General features: G+C 37.7%; 1 protein-coding gene across 2 annotated transcripts; it reads left to right on the forward strand.

The window, feature by feature from the left end:
• Positions 1–1,234: 1,234 nt before the first annotated feature.
• Positions 1,235–13,705, forward strand: YIPF7 (Yip1 domain family member 7). Of its 2 annotated transcripts, none has more exons than XM_010214704.2 (5): positions 1,235–1,438; positions 2,394–2,563; positions 4,562–4,707; positions 8,886–9,067; positions 13,338–13,705. In XM_010214704.2, the coding sequence occupies exons 1-5, from the start codon at positions 1,323–1,325 to the stop codon at positions 13,498–13,500; spliced, it is 777 nt and encodes a 258-aa protein (XP_010213006.1). In that variant the 5' UTR covers positions 1,235–1,322; the 3' UTR covers positions 13,501–13,705. The 2 variants fall into 2 exon arrangements, with proteins under 2 accessions (XP_010213006.1, XP_088380951.1); XM_088524825.1 differs by having other exon boundaries at positions 1,235–1,431; positions 2,405–2,563.
• Positions 13,706–17,461: the final 3,756 nt, after the last annotated feature.

Below are 17,461 nucleotides of genomic sequence, written 5' to 3' on the forward strand. Positions count from 1 at the left end.
TTCTACAGCCTTTTTTGGATGTGTATATGTAGTGAAAACTTAACGTGCTTCATTTTTCTTGTTTAAAAATGCACCTATATTTTAACTTTTTTTTCACAGAAGTCTAGGACATGTATTAACAGGGCATGATTATTCGCCTAATGAGATAGAAGTCATTTGGCCTTCCACCTCACAGAATTTAATATGCACCTGAGGCATAGATTAATGGCCCGATGACACATTCCATTTAATGTCCCATTCCCTAAATTAACCACCCCAAGTGCTTACTGGGAAACTATCCAATAAATAACTGAAAAAGGCAGCACTTGTTTCAAGAGGTGAAGTAGCCAATAACGAACTAAATAGAAAACTGTCTTTGAAGTTTAAATACACTGCTTGAAAATCCATACCCTGTTACAAATTTTCTAGTAATCAGGGCTATAAAAAAGGGGTTCTAGTATGTTTTTTATAGAAGGTCATGTAATGGAAGGGATATCAGGAGCTGGATGTTGCGTAAAAAAATAACTGGGTGCAGTCCCCACGACATCCTGCAGGAGCATCTCCTGAAGAAGTATCTCGTGCAAACAGACCTCCAAATAAGTGTATGTAAATATGCACTCAAGGCACAAGTTCTGAACTGCAGTCATGATTAGAAGAGCATTTGTTTACTTTGCTTTGATTTCCTTGAAGATCCCTGCCCTTTTCTGCTTACTGTTAATATTTTTTCATGTGTTGTTAAATGTTATTCATGATACCGTCAGTGGTTGTTTTGTTTTCCTTCATATGCATCTGTTCAGAGATCAAATTTAGAAACTTATAAATAGCACTAGGCTCATCCCTGTTAAAGCTAGAGGATATTTTAAGTGTTTTCCAGCATGTAAACTCGCCAGAAAGGATTTCTCATTGAATACATTAAGAAGTAAGTAGCCTTAACTCCAAATTCTTTGAAAATAACCTAATGTTTTCTGAGCTATAGCACATGGATTTCAGCATACCAGATAAAGTGAAAGATTAAGTAATTATTTCATTCTTTATAGTGATAGCAAAGAACATTAAAGACGTTCTGGATTGGAACTATTCTGGAAGAGGTACCAGTTAAAATTTTCACAGATTTATTCCGTGTAAAATCTTTATTAAATATATAACTGCTGCGAGATCTCACATAAAATCATATTACATCATTTAATACAATTATTTTGTATAAATTTATACTTAAAATACATAAATATTTTTCTAGATGGGGAAATCATGCATGATGGGTCATCAATTAAGAAAATAATGTTATCAAACTGCTACTTGAAAGGCTATTTTAATCAATGTTTTAAATCTTTCTTCTCACCAGAATGTCAAATTTCGAGCAATTTTATTCAGACTTTTACCAGTCCAATTACACTATAGATAATCAGGAAGAAGGTTACAGCAGTTACGGGTCTAATGAAAATCTTTACGGAAGTGAAAAGTAAGTATGCTAGATTAAAAAAAAAAAAAGAAGCTGATATATTTCAAAACATTAATCAAGTGAATGGCAAAAAAACTCCAGCAGCCTGTAATTGCCAAAAAAAAAAAAAAAAATTGAATGTTTAATGGAGGTGAAGTTATAAGGGCCATTAGGAGTAGAAAGACAGTAGGAGCCTTACAATCTGATTTCTTTTTTGGATGTTTTTCTATTTGTGGCTTCTGCCTATTACACATCCTTCCCACTGGAAAGGGGTGTGAAGGGAAGGAAGTTTGGGGAGTTCCACCTTAAGGACATTTCTACACAGGTTCTGCCGTATGAGGTTGAGCTTTGCTGGGCCTTCCGCATCCTGCTGCCCCAATCCAAGCAGCACCTGATTCCTCCCGCTGGCCCCGGGCTTTGCAGAGGGACAAGAGCTGCTGGAGGCCAAATATTTCTCTTCAAACTCTAGCTGAATGAGAGTTCAAACTTGGTTTAAGCCTGCAGGTTATGTAGAAATAAAATTATGTATGTAAGTAATTAGGAAATTGTAGAAAATAGGTCAGCAAAGAGCTTTGAGAGATCACGTACTCTTTCCCAAGGCAATATAATTTATACCTAAACATTTCCTTATAAATGATTTGGCTCCATATTAGCTTTATAAATACATGTTACATGTCATTTGCCTAATTTGCTTGACTGAGCTTCACATTATTAATGCTGTTTTTGTTTCCCCCCACATGCTGCTAGAAGTTCTCTAAGCTCCTTGTTAGGTTCAAGGAAAGTTCAGTTTTGTATAAACATGATCGGATTTTGGAGGGTTTTGTGGTAAACAGCCAAAGAGAGCAAACCTGTGGTCAGCACCTGGGAAATTTCCAGGTCTCACAAGGTGAAAATTGTAGAAAATGTAAACTTTCAGCTGCTGCCAGGCTGCTCCCTGCTATTACCCCTTTCACTGGTGATTCACTTGCTCTTGCAGGAGCCCGTTAGGAGAGCGACCACAAGCCGGTGCCTTCATCCCTGCAGAAACACTTCTGTCTTCTCAAAGTTACTATACAGGTCAGATTTTGCAGCCCACATACAGTCCCAACACTCTCTCGTACCTTGGTTATGGTGATGGGTTTGATGAAGAACCTCCGTTGCTGGAAGGTAAAAACAAGCCCACCGACTGTTTGCAGGCCCATGTGCCCGCTTGCATGAAAATCTGCATGGAAAATGCCCGTATTCCTTCATTCTTATGGCATTTCTGGTATGCACTTTACTGCCACTAGATGACAGCATAACAATAAGATTTTCCTGCATATTTCTGAGTATTTTTTCCACTCTTTATTTGTACAGCATAATAAAATATACTAGGATACCTATCATTTATAAACACTTACTGTAATCCCATTTGCATATCTAGTAATAAGTTTCGTAGTTTGAAGATGTTAAATGGCTTTGTTTTAATGGAAAAAATGAGGAAGTTGCCTACTTTAGTTATTTGATCATATAAACACATGCACAATGTTATTCTTTCTTATATGCATGAAGACCATACTAAAGGTAGTGTCTGATTTGTAAATAAGTGTTCACTTTCATTACAAATATTGGTGCAATTTAAAAAATCAGGCAACTCAATTGCAACTACTTCAGCATAATAGAGTAAGGGCTGATTCAGCTTGCTTTTGCGTACTGGAGGGCAAGTAGGTTTTTATTACTTGGAAGATACTAGTACTACCTTAAAACCATCAAGGCCAGGTCTGCATGTAGATCAGCTGTTAGATTGCTAGCTCTCTGTCCAAGCACTGAGCTCCACAGGCAGCTCGTCCTGCAAAAAAGCTGTCAAAATAGGACTGCTTCTGAGCCACAAGGTGTCAGAGGTGTTCGTATCCGTGTGTATTTTAATGCAGAACAACTTTATTTATATAATGTTTTGACTCAGATTGAGCTTATAGATGAGCTGGAATAAGGTAAAGACTGGTTGTTTCTTTCCAAAGGATCTAACACATTGTCAATCTCAGTAATTCTGATGCCCAGGTTTTACTTGCTGATACATCACAAGGAAAATCATTACTCTTGCAAACTGAAGTCCTTCTGCAGAAGTTGTAACAGAAATATTTGCTCCACTGAATACAGTTTCAAAATTCCCATTGACTTTAATGGGGAAGAATTTTGTCCTGTCTCCAGTGGCCCTCAATAATAATTTTTCAAAATCAAAAAGCTTATAAAACACTGCGAAAAATATTATCAATTTGCCTGGAGTGAAAGAATGTCATTTTTAAGTGCTTCTGGCAATTCAGTCTTAAGACACATCTCTTAAACGTCTTAAATACAGGAAAGTACAGAGGCCGCATCTGGAGTATTGTGTCCAGTTCTGGGCCCCACAGTACAAAAGGGATGTGGAGCTTCTGGAGAGAGTCCAGCGCAGGGCTACAAGGATGATCAGGGGCCTGGAACATCTGCCCTATGAGGAGAGGCTGAGGGAGCTGGGCCTGTTCAGCCTGGAGAAGAGAAGGCTGAGAGGGGGCCTGGTCAGTGTATATAAATACCTCAAGGGAGGGAGTGCAGAGGACGGTGAGGGTCTCTTTTCAGTGGTGGCCACTGATAGGACTAGAGGAAATGGCCGGAAACTGAAACATCAAAAATTCCATAGGAACTTAAGGAAAAATTTCTTAACAGTGAGGGTGACAGAGCACTGGAACAGGCTGCTCAGAGAGGTTGTGGAGTCTCCTTCTCTGGAGATCTTCCAAACCCGCCTGGATGCCACCCTGTGCCACGTGCTCTAGGTGTCCCTGCGTGTGCAGGGGGGTTGGACTAGATGATTTCTAGAGGTCCCTTCCAACCCTAAGCATTCTATGATTCTATGATTCTATGAAAAGCAAATACTAAGGCCAAAAAGTTGAGAGAATTTTTTTAGTTCATTTCCTCAAATTGAATTAACATTCAAGTTTGGAATCAAAGCTGAGTCTTATGCACACTGCATGAAAAGCTACAACAGATTCCTGCCACAGAATATATCCTCCCACAGTATGATTTTCATCATGTTCATTAGAGAAGGGGATGAGTTGCTTTTTTTTTTTTTTTTTTTTGATGGTATGTAATGAGTTTCTGTAAAAGTGTTGTTTTCTTGTACGCAATTAACAGTGCTGGAATTTACTGTTGCAGAACTTGGGATCAACTTTGATCACATATGGCAAAAAACATTAACTGTGCTCAACCCAATGAAGCCTGCAGATGGCGGCATTATGAATGAGACAGACCTCACCGGACCCATGGTTTTCTGTCTGGCTCTTGGAGCAACACTGCTGCTGGTAAAATGTGGTATAAATCCAAAGAGATTACTTTTTTAACCAGTAAATACGTAGGTGATGATGCATGTGGAGTTGGAGAACATACAGAAAATGGGTCATTTGTTGCCTGAAATTATGCAGAAAGAACTTCTCTTGCTTTAAAATGTGTATATAAAGTTTGAACGTAATGTAGATACAATATAGGTGAGGCAAGCTCACACGTTTTTTGGAGTGAGACCAAAGGACAGGTTTGTATGGTGTGTTCGGTAGGGAGGCTTTTAAAACTTCAAGCATGGCAAAACATACTCAGGGAGGACCTAACCAGGAGTTTCTATGGAAGAGAATAGAAAAGTCAGAGCAGACCAGCCCATTCATCTTCTAAAAATTGTGCTAGAATTTTGAAATTATTGTCTCTCAGTGTTATTTTGGGGAGAGCATAAATACCAAAAAAATCTCTTTTTGTAACTAAACTGAATCCAAAAAGAAAATGGAAACAGCTTCTTTCCCCCCACCCCTGAGATTTACAATACCTTCCCATACATTTTGCTAGTGCTTTCTTGGCTTATATTCTTCTTCTTCTGCCTTTGCCACACAGAATATGGTAACCTGTACTTAACCGCTTTCCTCCTTATGAATATAGCTTTTCTACAGGAGGGAAGTGGCAGCAGAGATTGTACACTACTCCAAATTCATCTATTTATCAGTGACAACAGGGGTTCTCCATTGCTGCTGAAGTACAGGTCTGACTGTTCGCAGCCATTTATCAGACTGGGATAAGGTGGGACCATTCTGGGAAAGGCTTTACTGCTCTAGCAGCTGAGGGGAGAGAAATGGAGCTCTCATCCTCTGATTCCTCTGTGATAGATAGTGCTGAATCAGAAGTCTTTCACAAGTTCTTCCTCAATTTGTAATTTCTCTGCAGTACCAGGAATCTGCAAACTGCAGTATAGGTGGCAGGTATTATTATTTATGTTCCTATTAAACCAAAAATCTTTTAAAGGGGTGGAATCAGAAGGAGGAAGGGAAATGAAAGGAAAAGAAGGTGGGAAGCAAAAGAAGAAAGGCTGATTTCCACCTAGAGAAATAAAGGTATATGAGAATAAAAAGAGAAACAGTATTGAACTGTTATGATTGTAATAAGAAAAACAGAAGGAAAGCTAAAAGAAAAGAAGTAAAGAAAAAAATTAAAATGGTCATGGTTGATATGGTTCCCTAAACATACAAGAATTATAATGAATATTAAATTACTGTTACTGAAACAGAGTACATTCATTAGCTTATTTGTTGTTCTAGAAATAAATATTCTAATTGTCATTAGGAAAACATCTGTTTTATAGCTTTAGGTCGGCTGAATTCCTCTGATAGAAGCCGTAGTGTTCCCAACGCAAATTCACAGAACTATGTATATGGGATTTCCATGGGTCATCTTATAAATTCAGACTGTTCATTTTTGTCTTGGATGCATTTGAATACTGACATGATTCTTCAGCCATGTAAGCTATGATATCCTTCTGTACTTGAATAATTCTCTTCTAATAGCACCAGGAACATAATTTGGTTGAGAACCTGTTTCCAAAAATAATTTATCATTTTTTCCAGCTTTTTTAATATGGAAAAATATGCAAAGATATTCTTCAAATGGTAGCAGTTCTTTTGGAGCACAGAGCGAATGAGAAAAAGATTGTTAGCCTGGCAGTAGGACTTGATCTTCCTTGTGTTGGTGTAATGCAGAGCAACTCCATTGCTAATAGGAAAACAAAATCAGGGTGAAAGTTAGCAGCAACTGAGATAGATAGAATGCCCCAGTTGCAGCTGCTTTGCATTTTATGCAGGCATTCCCACAAAAGCAGGTGCTCTATCTACTTTGTTTTAGGATAGTAACATCCGCTCTAGGCAGATGCAAACAAGCACACAAGGTATGACTTTCTTCTAACCTTGTTCCTTCTTCAGGACAGATTTAGTGCTTTCAATTCATCAAAGTCTGCCAGACTAATCAAGCTTGATTCTGGTCTTGCTTACATCACTGTGAATTGGGAGTATTCCCAAATGAGTCAATATATTTACATAAGTTCAGTAAGACTAGAATTGGAAGAAACATGTTCAGCTGAGTTGTTTTTGTTTTTTTCTCTCTCATTCTTCTGCACCACAAATCAAACATTTCACCAAGAGATTTCATTTGCCTGCTAACCTCACTTCATCTTTGTCTCAGTGATTTGTTAATCTTAGAATAAGCTTCTAAGTAGTACTGTATGGAATTAAATACACTGAAAGAAACGGTCTAAAATACTAGCTGATAATTATTATGTCTATTTGAAATATGCTTTTCTGCATAGGTGCAATAAATACTGCCATAAATAGTTTCAGATGTTAAACTCATTAGAAATCTTTAATATCAAAAATTAAAACTGATAATAATCTGAAATAGTTTTGCTTTCCCACAGTATCCCTAGTATCATTAATTTTATGTGATGAAGCAGTTTTTCCTGACTGTTTTATGTTAGTGGTATGTAAATGCAATGGTCTCTGTACCTGGATAGGAAGATTTCTTATGCTGTTAGTTCAGTTAGATTTTTCCTTTACAGTGAAATGCAGTGTGAGGACAAAGGCTGACACTAGGGCTGTAGTGAGGATGAAGGCAGCCGACTGCGGTAACCCCCAGAACGGGAACGACATGAGAGCTCGGCACAGGCACAATGAGTAGGTCAAGTCGAATAGTATGATAACCACATTGAAGGAGTCTCCTTCTCTGGAGATCTTCAAAACCCGCTTGGACGCAGTCCTGTGCCACGTGCTCTAGGTGGCCCTACGTGTGCAGGGGGGTTGGACTAGATGATCTCTAGAGGTCCCTTCCAACCTTAAGCATTCTATGATGATATAGTACTGTAAAAGGAGGCAGGTCTTACTAACAGGGCAGCCCTTCACATAAATATGCATTGCTGTCAGGCTGCAGCTGGTAAGTTGAGCTGGCACCAAGCTGCAAAATCAGGGCTTTCAGCTTGTGTCAGCACTAGATTAGGATCTCTCCACTGCATTGCCTTTTATCTGTCCTGCTCAAATACTGTTTAAATCCAGTGATGAGTTTTGACCTTAATGGATATGGAGATAAGGAGGCAAAAGAGCAGGGCCCACAAATGAAACTATCTTCATCACAGATCACTCTTTATTTCTGATGTATGGATGTCACATCACAATATTGCATGGCTGGCATTCAGTAGTTCATTTGCTAGAAGCTTAAAAAGAGAGAAAAAAAGAAAAGATTTAATAATCTTTTGTGAGGTGAGTGTTCACTTTGGCCACTTTGGAGAATGAACGATGTCTTCACGTCTGGAGATGATCATTCTGAAAATGGATGGCAGGAGCATGAAGAAATTGGTAGTTCTGTGGCCACTGTTGCCTGTTGTACTAGCTTTTCGTATCAATTAGAAAATATCAGTCTTCAGGCTGGTAACTTCCATAGGCACTAAATTCACACAAAAGAGTAAAATCAGGAATTAAAAATATTTCAAGAATCTTTTGTTCATCAGAGCAAAAATCACATAAGCTGTCAGTTACTGGTTTATGGAGAAATTAGTATGTCGCATTGATCCAGCACAAAGGTGTGTCAGTAGCAGCTCTCCATGTGCTGAGCTAGGTTTCAGGAACAACCCAGTCCCTTTCACATGATAATCAAGGGGAAGAATGGACACATTCACTCTGAGAACCACCGTAAGTCCTTCAATAGTTTACTAGTTTTTTGTAGGTCTGCTTAAAGCTGGTGGTTTGTAGCAAAGTGTGAAGGCCATTAATTTGGCTCTTCATTTTTCTTGGGACACATGTTCAGCCACATCTGTGTGTATTGGAAAGATTTTCCTGTTACTGAAATGTGTTTTCCATGTCCAAAATTTCCCCTCAATTTTCTATCATTCAGCCTCTTCCCAAGTCTCCTTAACTCCTGTCCTATATCAGAGACAAATTACATGAAGACTTAGAATCAGCCCTATAACTCCAAATTCAGCACATACACATTCTCACAGTTTTATATTGCACTATTTTGATGTAAAAAACACCCTAAAGTATCATCTGGGGTTCACGTTTGAACCGAGGTACCTAAAGTGAAGAGAAAATGTGTGTGAAAAGGAAAGAGACCTAATGTTTGCCTCTGTCTTCTTCTACCATGCGATGATTACTTGTTGCTTTATTCTTACTCATATTTATTCCAGGCAGGAAAAGTTCACTTTGGCTACGTGTATGGCATGAGTGCCATTGGATGCCTTGCCATGCACGCGCTCCTCAACCTGATGAGCATCACAGGAGTCTCGCACGGTTGCGTTGCAAGCGTTCTGGGCTATTGCCTGCTGCCCATGGTGATCCTGTCTGGCTCTGCAGTTGTCTTCTCATTACAGTAGGTACCAGCGTATGGCAACAGAATTTAAGAATAAGAAGGACAATAATTAGGAAGGCTAGTATCATGCAAAGCATTTCATATATAAAAAGATGTAGTAAATTTCAGCTTCCAAAATTGTAAAGAAAAACACCTTTCTGATAGCATTTACATGTAGAAGTGGACAAAACTGGAGTGAGAGGTGATCTGTGTTTGAGGGGTAGATGTGTGTTCATTGTAATCTAAGCCCTTAAATCCAGTGTTTGCCATTTGGATTGAGGGTGGCTTTGATTTTTACGAAAGTGTGAAATGTTCCTTTTGTGTTGTAGAGCCAACTGGCTACACTTAGCTGTCAGTTTTGAAAGCCACTCCTGAAGTTTGATCTTGCATAGTTGGTTCTCCTCGTCCCCCTTCCCTGGGGGCACGAGGCTCCCATCCTTAGATTTCCTTTCCTTTTGTAGACCCACTTCTGTGTAATATAAGGAATAATCTGCCAACCATAAATGGCTTGGACCATTAGAACAAGAGTTTAAGAGGTGGAGTCATATGCTATATGATATATGTAAGGTGTAGAGGTAGACCTGAAAATCACTTAAAAAACTTTGAAAAAACAAATGTGCCCGTTTCAGGGAGGTACATAGTATTGAATCTATATAAAGGAAACTTGCATGTGAGCATCTCCTTCCCGCTCCATCTGTTAAGTTTTAGAGATAAAGACTGAAACTACCTCCCTCTTCCCATACTTCCTTGCAAAGCACAAGGAGACAGCAAGTCTTGCCCGAAGGCTTTGAGCAGTACTTGTGTACATCATAAATATACTTTTTTTTTTTTTTTCTAATTTGACTCTCCTTATTTTTCTGTGGTTAGCTCATATTTTTAACACTCCAGCTTGTAAAGTATGGGATGTAGCACCTGCCTTGGCTTGTTTAGGAACTGCCCCAGTTAAGAAAATGTCCCTGGACATTTTGTATGGAAAAGCAGCAATTGCATATATGCAGTTATTGGGTTTTAAGGAAATAATATGGTGGGATTGAGATTTTAGTGCAATCTTTGTTGTGTGCCTCCATGGATCTATGACAAGTCAACTTCACCATATTCCATGTATTCAAGTTTTTCTGAGCTGTTCATGACAAGGCAAAGCAGTGCCACTGAAGAAGCCATTGACTTTGTGTTCTTCTACGCTACCCTTGCTTGATTAACTTGTTTAGTAATCCCCCCATATAAAAGGTGCAGCTATGTAATCATGGGACAGATGGGACTATTTCCAAACCAGCTGTTACAATTGCACAGGGTGCTGTTTTCTGTATCAGAAAATCCCCAAGCATGCACAGTAATATGCTTGTAATATGCTATGAACTTACTGAAAGCACATGTTTTTCAAAAATATATAAATACTACACAGGCTTTAACAAATTAATCATTATGTCTGAAATGAATTGATAATGTTAAGTGATTATCTACAGGATTCCATTTGTTGTCCATTTACCCTAGGTGATTGCTTGAACACAGTAAATATCAAGACTATTTCTTAAGGATATGCTATTAAAAATGGTAACTTTAAAATCAATATATTTTTGTTATTTTAAATTTTGATTAAATTTTCATTAATTAAAAATTAAGATTTAATTAATTTTGATTTAATTAGTTTGATTATTTTTGATTTTTAATTATATAAAATGACAAAGAAAAGACAGGATTATACTCATGATTGTATTCTCGTTTCTGTAAAAATATTAGTATTGTCCATTGAAAATTGTCCAGAATTGACTAACTTCAATATTTGTTTTTACAGAAAACATACCTAAGATAATGCATACATGTATTGCAAAGATAGATTATAATCTAATTGAAACAAATTTTTAAAGTTTTATTAATATTTACAGACTGTTAATGGATAGTTTCATATTTTTATGATTTGCATGATTAGCTATTTCACTGTAACTGTGAATGAAGCAAAATATGTAACATATTGGGTGTTGAACAATGCAAAAAAGACTAATTTTCTTATTCAAACTTTTATGAAACCAGATTGTCTCCGAGCTTTTTTAATGGTCATCTCTGATGTCTGATCACAAGTTGTTTAGGTCCCTTTTCTAGGAGCAAAAAATCAGGAGACTTTTTTTTTTTTTTTTTTTTTTATCTTTACTATTAAATACCTGAATTGAGTGGCCATTGCATTAACTTGACTAAATAGTGAAGGAAATGAGTGTAAGGGAATTCTTAAATCCAGCTGATGCAAAGAACCAGATTGGTGGCCCGTGTATGGGTTATGAGAGAGATAAATAGAGGTCCATCCTCCCAACTCAGGCTTTGTGTCAGTATGCCCTCAGTCCTCTGGTCACTATGAGCATGACATCTGCCTTTTGGCCCTCTGCCGTGCTTAAGGATTTGGACCTTACGGACTTTCCTGACAGAATCACTGAAGCTAAGGCATTCTTTTTGTCAGTAGTGTGCTGTTAGACTGAGGATCTTGTTAAGTGCACAGAGGTGTCTCTTGGCTCCAATATGATTTTATGTCACATTTCCATCCTAACAACTGCTAGTCCTGGAACAAACCAGGAGAGACCATTGAGCCCCCCGTGCAAGGGAGAGCAGCCGCAGCTCTAAATTGTTCCCACCTTGTAATAGCCACCTAATGAGTCATCATACTAGCTGAAAATTGTCATCACACAATATGTTTCTGTTACATCCTAGCCCTCTGCCAGCAGGGATATCTGCTCCAAGAACCTATTTTCTATTCTAGAGCCTATCGATACCTATTTCTGGCTAGCTGTTCAAGCGAGCATCTTAGAAGCTCTGCTTGTAGCAGAGACGAGGAGTTTGGTCTGCAGAGCCCTGTTCAAAGGAACACTTAGACTAAGGACATAAAACCACATAGCCTTTATATTTTTTTATAGGTTGAATTTGCAATGAGGAGTGGAGCGATCTTAAAATTCATTTTCTCCATCCTTTTCCAAAAGTCCCAAGACTTTAGGACACAAAATACCTTATAGATCTGGAGACTACATTGCCAAGAAATGATTTTATGTGATGTGATTGCATTAACTAAACTAAATCAGAGAGCTTTACTTATAGTGCTTTACTTTCAATAACAAAATTAGTTGAGATTATTTCTGCTAGATGAACCTAAGTAAATATACATAGTCCATTTCTCACTTCTGATTCTGTTGTTTCACTGATACTTTGTACGAGTGGAGTGCCAGAAAGTCATTTAGCAAGTGGCAGAGGTTCTTTCATCTTGAAAGTCCTTGAGATTGACATAGGGAAAGTGCAAAACTTAGCCGAACTCATTATGTACTTCAGCATATTATGTGCATGATCTCATGCATTTTACAGAAGCAAACTGAAAATACAAATTGCAAATAAAGCATATGTGAAACATTATTTATTGGCAAGATCTTGTCCCACAGGGCTAAGTAGTGAGCTCTTTATAATCTCTCTCTAAGAAAGGAATATTACAGTGAGCTTTTGAGGATAGCCCCCATAATCACCAGATTTCCAGGCCATCCTGCACATGAGAACTGGTAAATCTAACTCGAAGAGAACTGTATCTGAAGACAGCTGTACCTGAAGACAGCTGTTACAGAGAGGCCATGTGGAAAACCCCATGTCTTCCATTATGCAGAGAAAGATACCAGGATGAGGGAAAGTATTATTTGGAAAATGCGCTCATCGGTGATTCTTTTTCTGCCCTTTACTTTCCACTTGATTTGCACATTTTTTTAAAGACTAAAGTGAGCATCATCCTGGGAAGTGGCCAGCAACTTTTTGCTTGAGCAGCAGAGGTGTAATTCTTGAAGAGATGTGTTGCATCTCCTCAGAGCTCAAGCCCAACTGAAACCTTTGCTGCATTACAAAACTGCATTGCCTACTGCAGGTCATCAGGCTGCCTCATGGAAGTTTAGGTCTGCAGTGTCATTTCAAATCCTAGGAACTTCCCCATGCTGATTGATGGCTGCAGTAGGATCTTTACCATCTTAAAAAAACTCCAGCTGATGTGTCTGCTGGATCCCCAGAAGATTTAGTTGGAAATATGCTAGTCCTTTTGGCAGTATAACTAAGCTGCTGTTTTCATTCATACTGACAAAAGTATTTTTTGTTTGGTGCTATTATTATTTGTTTCTCAAACTTGACTTTCATTATGTAAGTCGGTCCTCAACTCTGTCAGTGGTGATCATCTTATCAGGAACAAATTGCTAGAAGTGAACTAGGATCTGACCAGATTTGAAGCTGCATTCAGTAACAAGTGGATTCTCTTTTCTGTTGTTATTTTGTTTTGTTTTTCTCCTAGGGGGACACTGGGAACATTGTTAGCTCTGCTTATCGTTGGATGGTGCAGTCTGTCAGCCTCCAAAATCTTCACCTCTGCATTGGCCATGGAAGGACAGCAGCTTCTTATTGCATACCCGTGTGCTTTACTTTATGGACTTTTTGCGCTTCTAACGGTTTTCTGAGATGTATTTTGCAGTAGTCTTTTTGCTCTCTGTGGTCGTTGTTGGGGTTAGAGGTTGTACACTTATTTTTAGATTGCCTAGAACTGCTTTTAGCTCCATTAACAGAATGAGATTATACGATTTATCTTTGATTTGCCTAATGGCTGATAATAAAATAAAAGAAAACAAATTAACAGGAAGACAGAAGTAATGATGTTTTAAAGTCTCAGAGCTAAATAAGATATACTTGTTCTAGGAAAGTAGTAAAAGTGGGAAATTACAAAATTAATGGTAATTTTAAGTTTTCTTGTTTTTTTCAGTATTTTATAGGGTTTAATATATGTATATTACAGAGTAACTGGAAAGCATTAATGCAAATACTTAATAGACCTCGTAAATCAAGTGAAAATATGAATTTATTTGTTTTGGTAAACATAGTTTCCTCTTATAGGTTTAGAAATTAACATCCAAAATGTTTGGTAATGTTTTTTAAAAAACAGAAGACCAAGCAGATCTGCTTTATGGTCTTGAATAATTGTCAAAGCAACAGGAAGAACAGGTTACTACAATTGAATGGGAAAACTAGAAATGTCATCTTGCTTTTTCTTAAAGGGAAGTGACTGTCCAAAACACTTTTGTCCTGTTTATTGTGTACTGTAATGCTAGATTTTTAAATTGCCATTAAACCACTGCCTGCTGTCACTGCAGAAAAGCACTACACAAAGGAAACATAACTCCTAAAAATGTTTCCTGGAAGGGAGGACTCTATTTGAGCAAGCAAAATACTAATCTCCACAATTTTATCTGGCAAAATAAATCTATTTTCTGCTTTTAGTCTTAAAGGAACCCAAGGTTTTTATAATAGCAATGAAACACAATGCACAAGGTGTTTCAAAACAGAGAATTGGAAATATCAAGTCACCAAGAGGAAGCAGAGATGTACGTGTAAGCATAACAAGAGCAAAACCCAGTAGATATTGGTAGAGAAAAAGAATATGGTTGTAGAAAGGGCTGAGGAAAAGAAACAGACAAAGGGAAATTTGAATTTAATAAATGGCAGTAAATGATTTTATTGGTGTTTTAGTTTGTCTTACCTTTTTTCATGAATATTTTTATGATCTTGATTGTTGTCCACTCATTATTCAGGATCATTTAGTAAAATGCTTGCAAAATCCCTCTCTCCTGAGACGATGACCAGTGACTCAATTACAAGTGAGCCCTGATCCTGCAGCACTTGCACAGAAATTTAACCTGCAGAAACTGCTCAAGACTGTTGAAAATGAATCACCTTCTTAACCCTTTTCATGAGCAATTCAGAGGTATATTAGTGATCACTCTGTCCTCATGCTAACGATATGCTAGTGATTCTGTCTCTGTATTGAAAGCACCTTTGACAAAAATATTTCTTATTGTTTTCATATTTGGTTTCACCATTCTGGGTTTTGTTTTACTGAACTCCAAGAGAACTAGTTCACACTGATATTGAAATATAAACACTTAGCCACTTCCTTAAAAAAAAACACCATTTATTTATGCAAAAAAATATTTACTACATTTATCCATTTCTTTGTTGCAAGGCTATGGATACAGCCATAGAGAGGCAAAGTTGGAGGCATAATCCTGGGACAAAATGTTGAAATAACTACGCAGGGTCTACTTGCATAGATTTGTAAAGTTTGTGAATTTCAAAATTCTGCATTTGAAAGTGTGGTAAATTTGGCCGTGCTTTATCAAGGAGTAAAGTTGCCACTGATGGGGCAGTTTAATGTTTGAAGAGACTCCAAAGTTCAGTTAAAAATTAAGATGGTGTGATTTACCATGTATTAATAGCCTTCTCTCTGAAGAGAGACTTGTACAGCTTCCCCTTTTTTTGAAAAATTTATTTAGAAATGGATCCATTTTTGTCCTGTACATGATCTGTACTGTATGGCAGAAAAAAACAGTGAATCAAGTCATCAATTCACGTTTTGGTGTCAAATTACTTGGGGAGACAATGAATTTAAATTTTACCACTATATTTACGAAGGAAATGCTAGTTTATCGTTTTATGTTTATTCTTTCAGAATTTATATCTTTTTATTTTCTTCAGGAAGATGCAACTTCACCACTTTTAATGATGCCTTCTTAATTTAATTCTCCTTCCTTTGCTTTGCTACTTAGCCATTCTCTTTACCAGTTCTCAGAGTATTTCCAGCAGGCAATATACACTGGTGCTGCGCTCCCAGTATGATATCTTTCAGCAGTCATTATGCAGACTGTGGATATTTAAATCTCTGAGGCATTCTTCCTAGCTTATTTTAAACAAAATTCTTCCCATTTACATAACTCTCCTCTCTGAATTTGAGCACAGCCATGGTGGTGCTTTTGGTCCTATGTGGTTGCTGAATCTAAAAAGATTATGGTCACTATTTAAAGGTTTTATTTCCTTTAAAATAAACGTTATTTTGACCTTAAATAAATTCAGTTCAATACATGCATATTCAATAATATGCTCTTGTAGTGATATTTTTGGATAAGTCTATTCAAAGCCACCTAGCTTTATTTTCCCTTGTCCAGGCCATAATATTTCACCCCATCACATTCTTACATGAGAGTTTAAATATGACCCCATCAAACTATTACTTTTAGCTCACCAATGAGAGGATTATAAAATAGTAGTGGGCCACAGACTGATTTTCAATTCATGTTTCCCACTCCAAAAAGTTAAAAGATCCAGAAACTAAAATACAAACTACAGAGCAAAAGGAAAAGGAAAACCAGAAATCATGGTTCTGAAGGGGAGAAGTTCCTGATCTGTCTTTGGTTTCTTGATTTTCTCAGCGCACATGTGATTTTTCCAGCACACAGGAGATACAGGAGATAAAACACTAGTTGTGTGAGAAGGTAATAGAGGAAAGGCTCCAGGTTTTGGAGAAGACAAAGGCGAATCCCCAGCAATCTTTTTGTTTGTGAGAAGTTTCACACCAGAATAGGGAGCTTCTCCACACTCTGATGAGCCACACAATTACTTTGGTGGTTGTCATGTTGCTTTCCCAGTAAAGACACAGTCTTCTCTGAAGGGTTGCTGCTCTGAACTGACAAAGAAAAGAAGCCTCTCCAAACAGGAGGTGTTTTGCATAGGATCTTTGCTACTATTACCTTCTAAGTAAAAGCATAGTGAAAACCGAACAGCTTCCCAGAAGAGTCCAAAACTGGGATCTTGATATCATCTACCCTGTACTGCCTAATTCTGGAGGTAACCACACCACGTATTCGTAACAAAAAGCGATCAGCTCCACCAGAATGAAAACAGAATACTGCTGTATCATTTGTGTTTTAAAACAAAATGTTGAGTTTCCCTCAGTCCTTTGAAAGATATGTGGGAGCCTCTCTCATCAGATTTCTGCTGTGTACTGAAAGGGACAGAGTTTAACATGGACGGGGGGGATTTAAGAGATACTAGTGCCTTTGTTACTTAACATTAACTGCACACTGAGCATATTAAATTGAGCATGTACTGGATAAGAGAGTGTAGCATGGTCAGGGTATGTGTTGACTACAGAATAAATTACTGAACAGCAACTGCTGACAAAACCTCAAGTTGCACCCAGAGAGCCTCTGTGCTTGGCAAGCCAAAGGTCACGTTTGTAGTATCAAGATTCATTTTTTTATGAAAAAATCTTGTCTTTTATCATCTTTAAAAGATTATATACAGACCTACAGTAACTTAACTGTTGGTAAACTGAACTGAGGATTGAAAGCTGCTGACACACTGGACTCAGGCTATACGTGGTGAAATAGCTCTGTTAAGAAAGTGTAATACTTTTCCATTTTTTGTTGTGGGGGGTAGAATAGACTCTTGAGAAGAATTAAATACAAAAGCTGTAAGACTAATTTAATGAACGTATTGTCATCTGAGAACAAGACACGCCAGCTCTGTGCCTTGTCTTAGACCTCTATTGCCACCCTGTTGATTACAGCTGTCTGCTAATCAACCATCTTT

Source organism: Tinamus guttatus, unplaced genomic scaffold, assembly GCF_059628265.1.
Source record: "Tinamus guttatus ecotype Peru unplaced genomic scaffold, ASM5962826v1 Tinamus_guttatus_pri_ptg000213l, whole genome shotgun sequence".
NCBI lineage: Eukaryota > Metazoa > Chordata > Aves > Tinamiformes > Tinamidae > Tinamus > Tinamus guttatus.

Bases quoted from the DNA above. Each gene is read 5' to 3' on its own strand.
- YIPF7 (XM_010214704.2), top strand. From the start codon at position 1,323: ATGTCAAATTTCGAGCAATTTTATTCAGACTTTTACCAGTCCAATTAC. The intron at 1,439-2,393 runs GTAAGTATGCTA...TTGCTCTTGCAG, and splicing joins AATCTTTACGGAAGTGAAAA to GAGCCCGTTAGGAGAGCGAC. The intron at 2,564-4,561 runs GTAAAAACAAGC...TTACTGTTGCAG, and splicing joins AGAACCTCCGTTGCTGGAAG to AACTTGGGATCAACTTTGAT.